The 11,300-nt window shown below is 50.0% G+C and overlaps 1 protein-coding gene across 8 annotated transcripts in view; it reads right to left on the reverse strand.

Moving 5' to 3' along the window:
* The window catches only part of MEIS2 (Meis homeobox 2), a 170,274-nt gene extending 159,039 nt beyond the window's left edge, over positions 1-11,235 (reverse strand). Inside the window, exons 1-6 of one of the 8 annotated variants that reach the window (XM_065754227.1) lie at positions 10,121-10,395; positions 8,957-9,189; positions 7,525-7,666; positions 7,252-7,302; positions 6,532-6,582; positions 5,602-5,751 (exon numbers count right to left, since the gene is read on the reverse strand). In XM_065754227.1, the coding sequence (XP_065610299.1) occupies positions 5,602-5,751; positions 6,532-6,582; positions 7,252-7,302; positions 7,525-7,666; positions 8,957-9,189; positions 10,121-10,132 (639 nt within the window). In that variant the 5' untranslated portion in view covers positions 10,133-10,395. Of the gene's footprint in view, positions 1-5,601; positions 5,752-6,531; positions 6,583-7,251; positions 7,303-7,524; positions 7,667-8,956; positions 9,190-10,120 lie in introns of all 8 variants that reach the window. The other 7 variants (XM_065754236.1, XM_065754171.1, XM_065754179.1 and 4 more) reach the window with 7 other exon arrangements.
* Positions 11,236-11,300: the final 65 nt, after the last annotated feature.

Below are 11,300 nucleotides of genomic sequence, written 5' to 3' on the forward strand. Positions count from 1 at the left end.
GAAGGCAGATCAATCAGGCCAGCTGATATCCATGTGAGTACGCTGAGCAGGATTTGGCTCACACAAGTTAACCAGCATTTGGAGTACACAGCCATGACGGAATTGGGCCCTTAAATTTTATCAGATGAAATGGACAAAACCGTTTATCTTGTGTGAACAAATAAAGCATGACTTGCTTTCCTAAAAGAAACTGCAATAGCTGTAGGACTCTCGATTAGCAGGGGTGGAATCGAAGGTCTGGAGGTTGCTTTTGTAAGTTAATTTTTCAAACACAAACCTGAACAGAACTACTGACGCGGGTGGCATTCTCCTCGCTAAATACAAGCCAAATCCTGCTCACCTTGTTCTTACAAGCAACGCCTCTAAACACAGAGGAATTACTGGTGTGACCAATACCACAAAAATCTGTCTCTGTGCATCACAGTGTATCAAAATATGTCATGCTGTACTAGGCATAAGAACCCCCACGCATACATGCATGTTCGTTTGTGTGTGTGCACTTGTGTGTGTATGTTTTAGATGTACGGGAGGATATCTCAGAGACTGCCGTGGAACGAGGTAAAAATAAACTTAATACATAAAGGAACTTTCAATAAGTACATGAGCCATGGAAAACTCTAATTGCGTATGTTTTTTTAAAAGGCTGCTCCTGATATTACCAAGGTATGTGTTCCTACAGGTGCATGTTCACTGTGACTTAATAACTAAACTGTATGCGAATTACACAAGTGAAACAAAACAGAAGGTACTGTGTTCCATCAGATATTTCTGTACATATCTACATGTGTACAATTTTTAATTTTGATGTTCTTGTCCCTTAACTTCACATTTGAGTGAAGTTGTCTAGGGGAAATTCTGACACTCCTAGAATGTGGCAACACTCTTAAAACTATATGCTTTGTATTTTTCAGTTAAGATTGAAATCAGACATATAATCCACCTGTCAGTAAAGAAGTGAGACTTGAAAAATCAGGTTTTTGTGCTTTTTTTTTTAAATTGTCCTTTTACGTCGTTCTGTGTGGCTACACTTCATCTAGAATGATAGACAACTCAAACCAAAGAGGGAACACCAGCATCAAATAGATGGGGAAATACGATGTCATTTCAAATCGAGAGAACCCAAATTAAAATTAAAATATTCAATTGTGAGATGCCTGGTAACTTGTCTTAGCACTGCCCATCAAAAAGAGCAAATACATTATGTTCTCTTCTGTCTTGGAAACTTTCTGATGCTCCTCAGTCCTTCAGGATCAAGGGGCCTACGGTGACATCCTAAGTCCTAAACCATGCACTGAGAAATCTGGTTATGAAAGAAAAAATTTTGGCCATTTTCTTTTTTTGCAGTGAGCTCCCTGGTTTCCCTTCTGACCTGCTAGAGACAGGAAGGGCACCTCTGGGGTCTGCTCCCACGTTCTGGGTATGCTCAGCGCTCCCACCCAGGTCCGCCAGGGCTGCGTGCCTGAGGAACACAGCACCAGCCCAGCAGTGATTTCCTCAGCCAGACCCTACCAGAAGGTTTAATTATATAGCTGGAAGTGATTTTTATTTTTTCTCGTCTGCAAGACGTCAGAAATTTGCACAGGCCATTCCTCAATAAGAAATGTGAAAGAAACACAAAATGCCTGTATGTCCAAAAGTACAAAATATACGTATCTCCTCATGTGAGAGCTGAAAGGTTTAATATTCAGACTAATATTTCTCTTCTACAGCTAAGGCATCAGATTTCTGACCTGTCAACAGTCTTTTTATAAAAAATGAGATGTATGTATATTTCTATCCATTTTTAATTATGTTCTATGAATGATGATCTGTATATTATTACCTCTCAGCTGCAAATTGACTATAACTTATAAACAAATATCAAGAAGACTGAGGCCCAGATCCTGCTCCCATGAAAGCCAGGGGAAGGAGAGCAATAAATTTCTACAGGAGAATTTCTAGGCTTCAGAGTAGATCGTGCTAAAGGAAGAATTGTGTGCCATCAGGTGAGACCAGGTACAAAAGAAACGTAAGTACAAACTATAATCTGTGCTGGGAAAAAAAGTTTTTAAATCTCAGAATCTTACAAGCGTCACTTTTTTTCCCAGATTCGAATATCTGGAAAGAAAAGAAAAATGAGATTTGTTGGCAATCTCAACAGATATTTTAGGCTGAATGCGGAATGCAGGATAGGGCCCAGCATGTTTATATTGAACAATAATAAATTGTCTGTGCTGGGAGACTTGACTCGAACTGCAGCTGGAAAGGTTTCTTTCCTTACCGATCTGGTTCAGCCAGGGCATAGCTGTAATTACCTTCTTCCCATCTACAGCTAATACCTCAGAGCAATAAAAAAAATATGAGGGTGTTAAAAATTCAAACACTAATTATGGGCTGTTATATTTACTAAACACAGCAGAGTAATAACAAAAGTTTCAGCTTCTTGTGGCCAGAGCTGCACTATTTGATCTACCAAGTCCCCGGACCCCTTACACTTACTGTATTACATAACAGTTAATAGCACACTAAAACAAAATTTGATGTGCACACTTATTGCCAAACATTTACAGCACAACCGCATACAGATGCCTCCTCTTTCCAGCACAGGTATACCTCTGAAGAGTTCATTCCTTTGTTGATTTTGCTTTTGGTTTCCAGCTAAGTTATATAAATTATACAGCAGTAGATTTTGAAAGGGGAAGTGCTCTCAGCATCCCAGTTGAAGAGCTGTAGTATCGGCTAATCCCACAATTCTTTTTGTTACTTATGGCGCATTTTCAGGTCTAGCCAAGGAACGAAAATGAGAGCTGCATTAAGTGCTGGTTTGCTTTGCCACTGTCACTGTTGCTAGCCCTCGCACGCACAGAAAACACACACGCAGGGTCTAGCTTTATAGCGCTTAATAAGAACAGAGGTGTGTGGATTTTTGGGGTGTCAAACAGCTGTCACAAACTGTCACCTCCACAAGAGAAACCTTGGCGCACAACAAATGAAACTACGCTGCTTTTTGGCTGTCATTATTCATAGCCAATCAGCGGAGCTGCTCCTAGTATTTCATGTGCAAATAAAACCATGAGGGGAAGACCCCTGGATCAGAATAGTGGGCCAATACATAAAACAGAGGAAACAACATGCTGTCTCTGTCCCTCTGAAGTGGTTCATCATCACCCCTGCACCAACTTTCACCAAATGAGATCTAGCCCGGGGCTATGTATTAAATATGCATATCAAAGCAAATGAAAAACTAAACCTGGAGAGTCAAATTGGACAAATTTGCATGCTTGAACTATTACATTTTCAGGTAGATGCTCGCAAATGATAGTGTGCTTTTTGATAGCCGCGCATGTTTATATTAGCGATTTTTAAAGCTTTTCCCACTTTAAGAACAAAAAGCAGATTTGTTCCTGCTGCAGCCTTGCACAATGTAAAATGCCAACGTGTACATAAACAGTAGTTTGACCAAGCTGTAAAAGAGTGTTAAAGTTTTGTTGGGAAAACAAGCTAATATATTAAAAATAAATAAATAAATCCAATAAGGAGACACATTTCCCAAAACGCATGAATAAAATGTAACTATGTGATACAACTCTTCATTTCCCAGTTGGTGTTCTGGTTGCACAAATTATTGCTTCCTTTCAAAACAAATAGCAGGGGGCTAAAGTAAAAATGTTATAGCTCAAATCTCCAGGAAATAAAAGGCTTTAAATTATAATACCCAATGAAGTGGTAAACCCTAACGGGTGTAAGATAAATGGGTTGTCATATTTGTTTGAGTTTGCTTTTTGGGCCACAAAAATAAGAGGAGATTCTTCTCAGGGAAGATAATGGTTATCAAATTATCAAAATGCTAACCCCCTCCACCCCTGTCCTATCATTGTGTGCAAATTTAAATATTATAATGGAGCACTGCAAATTGGCTTGAGCATTCGCCATCTGCCAGAACCCTAAACAGGCTAGTTTATCTAATCTCCTCAATATAAACATAAGCATGCTCCATTTCTACACTTCCACTTGAAACACACTCTTGTAAAGAAACCGTACTGGAAAAACATGGACTTTTTTTTTTTTTCCTTCTATTGCTCTGAATTATACACAATGACCCCTATAGCTTTCAGGGTGCCACTCACTCTAATTTCTTTTCTCCTACTCCCCCATAATACTTATGCACATGCATTTAGGGTTGTAAAATGCCATAAAACAAATATTTTTGAAACAGTGTCATGCCTCATAGACTTTATTATCTACATGTGAGATAACTGACAAGCGGAGAAACTTTCAGAGACCACTGTGTATATATTTTTCCTCTCAAAATAATAGATTTCAAATGCACAACATCACAGGAATCTTGTTCTACAATGTTTACCTCACGCAAATGAGAAAATGAAAGCTAAGTCTTGGCTCCAGAAATATTTCCAGGGCTCTGGAACTAAGCAATACTAGGAGAGGGAAAATTTATGATTATTTTATCTCCCAGTCCAGCTTCAGTCCAGGTCTAATGCAATTACCAAACACACACACAAACAACATGTTTTCAAAGGAAACAAAAGCTCCTGGAAAGCTCCTTCTCCCTGGGCTGAGAGCTGCCCTGCTTAACACGCGGGGAAATGAAGGCAGGCGCCTGTGCAGAGCATGGTTAACTTCACACCGGGTGTTAAATTAATATTTCAACCGCTAAAATATTAGACTGTATCATTTAGATTATGAGTTCAATTGAATCTAAAACTGCATAAACCCCTTTCCCCCCTAGGGATGCGTTCCTATAAATAAACCAGAGTTCACACCCACTCTTTTTAACCAGAGCTCTCCACTCCCTCTCTGCGGTACCAGCTGCAATCTTTCCCTGCACATCCCGAGGTCTCTCTGCCTCTCCGTGTTTTTGAGTGTCACCAGAGTTGCTCCCAAACCCGGAAAAACAAAGGCGCTCTGCTCACCACACATACCAACTTCAGTCCTACACACATAGCACGAATTCACCAACTCCACAAGCGTTAAAATCAACCGCTAACCTATGGTTACTCCATCATCATTCTCTCCAGCTTTCTGTAATACATTGTTAATAATTGCTTCATCAAGGTTACTGTCTTTTATTATGAAGATGCTTCAGGCGTTTGGCAATAAGTCCATATTCTGACAATAAGCTGCTCTAAAGCACAAGCATTGGAAACTCTCATATGCTAACCCCCTTTTTTAATGCGATGTAGTATTGCCAATAATTCTCATCACTTGTCATCCCTGCCAGAGGGGAGGGGGGGAGGAGAGCAGCAAACTTTCTCCCTAACTTTCTTCTCTCTGTTTTCCCGTGTTGCTGCATCGACTACACAGTTGGCAAAGAAGAACAAAAACGCACCGAGCACCACACCGAGAGGTTTGCTCCCACCCCGAGTCGCCCGGACCAGCAAACTTTACCAACCACTGCAAACTCGCGGTTCGAAACAGAAGGAAAACTTTCGCATTTTTACAACTTTACGAGCCGAGAGAGAAAGCCTGAAAGTGGGATCGGTGCTCCGCACTCAAGGTGGAAACAGTACCAACATACAACAGCCACAAACAATGAAACCGGGGACCTGTCCTCTGAGCAAGTTAAGTCTCAGAAAGCGCCATAAAGAAATCAGGAGGACTTACATGGTCGGCTAAATTTGTGGAAGATCCTGAGAGTTCCTCGTGGTCTGACTTGGAGCTGCCATCCCTTTCATCGATAACGAGGTCTATTGGCATTTTTCCTTTCAAACAGCTAATGTACCGATGGCAGAAGTTATCGCACAATTCGTGAACCTGAAAGCAGCAACAGGAGTGATAGCATCAGTGAGGGCAAGCTATCGGATTGCAAGTCTTTTTGGGAGCAAGAACAACACTCCGAGCTCCTCCACGAGTAACTCTAATTAAGGGGCACAATAGTTGAAGGCAAGGAAACAATAGAGAAATTGTTGCAGCGCATATTATTCTCCTGAGACTTGCCGCAGCAACAAGTTACAGAGACAGAGATAGCGTGCCTCAGCCCGGTATGCGGGGCAAACCCGATGTGCCGCTCCCATAGCGGGGGGGAGCCGCAGCCCGGAGCTACCTCGGGCTACGAGCTCAGGACCGTGGGGTTCGGGCATGGCCTCGGCCGGGACGGAGAGAGCTGGCGGGGCTCTGAGAAAGGCAATCTCGGCGAGAGCACATCCCCTCCCGCGCTGAGCAGGGCCCCCTGCCTCCTCCAAACATTTACTGCTCGTTTGGGGTTAACGCGCCTGGAGGAGCGGGAGGGAAGCGGGAAGCTTGCGTTTCTCTTTTGGTTAAACATTGCATTTCCGAGCCAGGAAAAGAGCTTCTGCTGAGAGAAGGGGTAAGGAGGATGTCAGGGGTTTAATAATGTATAGATTTAATGACTCGGTTGAAATTACACAGAAGAAAAAAAAAAATGCCGGGCTGGGCTGGGCATGGCTGCCGGTGTCACATGCTCCGGTGGCACAGGTTATGGTGTCACCCGGCGCTCCCCCACTCCCGGCCGTGTGTCTGCCCCGTCCCGGGCAGGGACAGGAGACGGCCTGCACCAAACCCCGTGCCTCTTACCTTCTCTAACTCCAGGAGGTGAAACCTTAGTACTTGTATTGCTTGGATCATCTGCAAGAGAGTTGGGAGCAGGGGTTAGGTGGGAGAGAGAGGGGCTCGGGGCTGCGAGCCCATAGGAGCTGGGGGAGATGGGGTTGTCAGGGCGGCGGTCGTTCCCCGGGATTTCAGCCCCTCGGACACGCCTGAGAAATTTGGGTCAACTTTACCCCGAGCACTCGCTTTCTATTAGATTGACTCGGGGTGCGAGGCCGGGGGTTTGTTCCAGCGGTCCCGGAGATGCAGAGCCTCTTCCTCCGCTCTCGGAGGGGCTGCGGAGGGCCTAACACACGCTCGCCCCCCCCCCCTCCCCACCCCCCCTCCCTCCCTCACCGCCCGGGGAAGAAAGGAGAGGGGGGAGATGAATAGTTTGGCATCTTCTTTACAAGAGGATTTAGGCACTCTGAATATTGAAATCGTTCACATTAGCAAAAGAATTACGCTAGAAATCTCCAGCTCCCTCTTCTTAAGCAGTTATTTCCTTCACTTGGGCTTCCCGTGGCTTCTAAGCCCGGCTTCGCGGTGCCGGGAACTGTTGGCCCCGGTTCGCCCCGAGTGCGGCCCTCAGAACCCCTCGGGGGGGCGGGGAGCCCTCCCGGCCCGGCCGCCTCCTGTCCCGCTCGGTGGGCGCTGTCCGGGGCTAGGGGCGGGCGGAGGGCGGCGGGCGCACGGGTGAGGCCTTACCAAATTGTCCAACTCTGGGTTTGAAGAAAAAAGTGGTTTTTCAGCGCGGACCTACGAGAAGAAGGAAAAGCGGCGTGGGTTGAGGCTCCTTCACCCAACCCTGGGGATCCCCTCTTTGCAGCCTCCCCCCCGATCCTCATCCACGGTCCCTTCCACCGGGCACGGGGCGAGGACCCGGCCCGGAGGGCACCCGCCGCCCCCTCCCGCCCCCACCGAGGGGGCCGGGGGCCGACCCCGCGCGGTTCGGGGGGCCCCGGGGGAGCGGTGCCGGACCTGCTTGGCGAAGACGGCGATGTCCTCGTTGAAGGAGTCGGAGGAGCAGACGTCCCCACCGGCCACGCCGGGCTCCCGGGGCGTGCAGGTCGCCAGCTCGCACTTCTCAAAGACCAGGGCGAGGAGGGGAAACAGCGGGTGCCTACCGGGCAGTGGCACACAAAGGGCGGGAGGGGGTGGGGGAGAGGGGGGAAGAAGAGCTCTGATCAACAAGTATTTTGATAACGCGCGGACACGCTCTGCAGCCTCCCAGTATCGCTCCGGGCAGAGAGGGGCAGAAGCCCATTTTGAAATAAAAACGCGGTTTCTGTGGGTTTGGGGTTTTGTTTCTTTCGGGAACCGCGGACGCCCCAGCGCATCCCCCGTGCAGCCCCCGCAGCCGCGGACACACCGCCCGGCCCAGCGCCTCGCTCCTCTCCCGGGAACCGCTCTCTCTACACCGAAGCTTAAAATAACGCGAAACCCGGAGCTCCCAGCCCTCCCCTCCGGCTATGACCCACAGGGCACACGGCGGGCAGGCAAACTGCGAAGTGCTCCGTACGGGATTTTATTTTTGCAAGGGGCCTGCTAGCAGCACTGAGCTGAAGTTCCCTGGACTCGCGGCACCCAGGGCCAAACAGCGGTGCCCGAGCAGGGCGCGGGCAGGGGGCGGGGGGGGGGGGGGGGGGGAGGGGGGGCGGAGGGGGCAGCTCTTCTCCAGATATTTTCCCATAGTTAGTACAGTCAGGAAAAAAAAATATCTGATCTGCGTGCTGAGCACGAGGACGCGGCTGGTGTGCTCTCCTCTTTGGGTCTGAGCAAGGCCCACCCTCCACCGCACAACACACTCTCTCCTTTGGGATAATTGGGGGTTTCTTTCAAAAAAGAAGCACTCGGTGCCCCCCGGCAGCGCACGAGGCCGCACTGCTTTTCCTCCCCGCACCGCTTCTGTGCTCCACACAGATCTCCACGCTGCCTCCAATGCTCACTGTTCCCATCTCGGGGAAGAACCGTTCGAGGGCAGCGAATCCCTCTCTCGCTGTAGCCCGTGCTCGGAGCAGCCCTTTATTTACAGCGCGGTACTGTGGCACGGAGCAAAGCACCAACACTACGCTTCTTCTACCCTAACTCAGAACACCGCGAGTCTGAAGTGCTGCCCGGGCCTTCGGAGCGAGACAAAAAAAAAAAGAATAAAAAATAAAAACTAAAAAAAAAAAAAAGATAAAAGAAGAAGAAAAAAGGAGGGGACAATAATAATAATAAAAAGAATCAAGCAGGGCAGCACGCCCGGGGCCTTCCCCGCGCCGTGCCCCGCAAGCCGCCTCCCGGGGCGCTGCCGCCGCTGCCGGGCCCCGGCCCCGCGCCCCCTCCGCGCCCCTCCGGCCCCGGGGCGCTCCTCCGGCGCCGCCCCGTGCTGCCCTCCCGCTGCCGGCCCGGGCCCGGCTGTGCCTACCCGTAAATCGCATCCTTGTCCCGCTTCAGAGCGTCGTTGACAGCGGAGCCCATGCTGGCCGGCATGACGTTGGGGTGCGGGGCGTGGGCGCCGTAGTGCTGTCCGGCGTGCAGCGGCGGCCCATGGTTGAGGTGGTGCACTGGGGGGATCGGCCGAGGGGCGTGCGGGTCCCCGTACATGGACGCCGGCACCCCTACGCCGTCCATCCCGCCGTAGTGGGGCAGCTCATCGTACTGTCAGCGCGGGCCGGAAGAAAGAGAGAGGGAGAAAGAGGGAAAGGGAGGGGGGGGTGGGTGTGGGGGGGTGGTGGATTAAAAAAAACAAACAAACAAACAACAACAACAAAAGTCAGAAGAGAGTGGAGAGCCCGACCAGGCGCCGGCGGAGCACAACAACCCGGGAACAGCCGCAACGGAGAGAAGGGAACGTGCGGAGGGATCGGCCCGGAGCGGAGCCGGGGGGGTGGGGGTGGGGGTCTGAGCGGGGCGCGGAGTGCGAGAAGCAGAGAGAGGGGAGAGCGCTGGGGCGCGGGGCCGCCCGCAGCGGGGGCAGCCCCACCGGGGCGCGGGGAAGGAAGGAAGCGAGGGGAGAAGCCGGAGCCGCTCCGCGTTAGGAAGGAAGGAGAAAAAAAACCGATATGAAGGAATAAAGGAGCAGAATCCGAAGCGACTCGAGAAATAAATCAGCTCGGGGAAAGGGAGAGCAGAGGTAGGGTGCATCGGAGGGGGGCGGGAGGTAAAGGGGGAAATAATCGGAAAGTTACCAGAAACATTATTTAGCAGCAATTCCCCTTGTCTTGTCAAAGCCAGAGACAAAAAAAAAAAAAAAAAAAAAAAAGAGAGAAGGCAGCTCTATATGCACACATATATCCACGCCCGTATATGTGCACACCCGGCCGCAGCAGCAGCGTTTCCCGAGGCAGCTCTCTGCGAGCCGGGAGCGGAGCGGCGCTGCGGGGAACGGCTGCGACGAGCGAGCGTGGAACAACCGCGGGGAGAGGCACACGCACAGCACTCACGCACACGCACGGCAAGCGCGGGGATCACCCGAGCTCTGCTGGCTAACAGGGGCCGCCATCAGCAGCAGCACCGGCGGAGAGCAAATCGGACAGGCCCCTCTTAGGGAGGATTTATCTATAGGTAAGGGTTGGAGATTTAAACCTACCCTTTGCGCCATCAGTCTGCGCTCCAATAAACTCCTGGATGTGCCGTATATTTAATATCCCAGTGTCCCAGTCCAGCAAAGAAAGTGATTTAGAGTGAAGAAGAGAGTCTTTTTTTTTTTTTTTTTTTTTTTTTTTGCCACCCACTTACAGACTTCTGTCCTCCGGTACGGGGAAACACCACCACCACCAGCAACGAGAAAAAAAAAAAAAAAAAAAAAAAAAGCAGCCAGCAAACACGATGAGTTTCTGTGTATTTCTTCTTTTTTTCTCTCTCTTTCCTTTTTTTTTTCTTTCTCTCTCTCTTTTTCTCCTTTTTTCTTTCTCTACGTGCCACAAAAAAAAAAAAAAAAAAAAAAAAAAAAAAAAAAAAGCACACACACACACACACGGTCAAGCCCCCACCGTGCGGGTTACGATCGGCCCGTCAGCAGCCCACATGGAACCGAACTGTCGTGTCTCATGGCTTTTTGCCACTCCAGCTGTCAATCAAAGCCAGGGAATGTCAAGGTAGTGAATGAGTGATGGCTGATGATGATGAAGAAGAGAGGAGGAATCTTTTTAACCCCGGTTTCTTCTTCCAGTAACTCCGCGCTCGGGTTTTGCCTTTTAGGATCGCTACAGGGTTGGTTTTTTTTGTTGTTGTTGTTGTTGGTTTTTTTTTTTTTTTTTAAGTACTGTGAAGGGGGGTGGGGAAAGATGCGAAGAAAAATGGAATAGTTTGCAAAGCGCGGACTGCCCCCTCTCTCCGTTTTTCCCGGTAGGTATTTTGTCTCCCTCTCTCCCCGCGCTCGGAGATGAGCGAGTGTCAGTGAGTGCTGGCAGGTTGGCTGCCGGCTGCCTTATAGAAGAGGCTCAGTTTTGCAGCGCTGATCGGCGGGAGAATGAAATGACGGAACCCGGAAGTGGCGGTGGCCATAGCCAGTCCTGCAGCGCGGCGGCGGCGGCGGCGGCGGCGGGGAGCGGCGGCGGCGGGCGCGGGGCGCGGCGGCGGCGGCGGCGGCGATCGGCGGGGAGCGGCGTGGAGCGGCTGCGGGGAGCGGCGGGCGTGGGGTGGCCCCGGCCGGCGGAGCGCCGCGGATGGCAGCGCCCGGCGGGGCGGCTGCAGCGCCGCGCGGGGGGAGCCGCGCACAGCCCCTGCCCCGAGCGAGGCAGCGCGTGTAGGAAGGAGAGAGCGTGCGA

Source organism: Cyrtonyx montezumae, unplaced genomic scaffold (genome assembly GCF_038088225.1).
Source record: "Cyrtonyx montezumae isolate F1298 unplaced genomic scaffold, pur_monq_1.0 scaffold_10, whole genome shotgun sequence".
Taxonomy (NCBI): domain Eukaryota; kingdom Metazoa; phylum Chordata; class Aves; order Galliformes; family Odontophoridae; genus Cyrtonyx; species Cyrtonyx montezumae.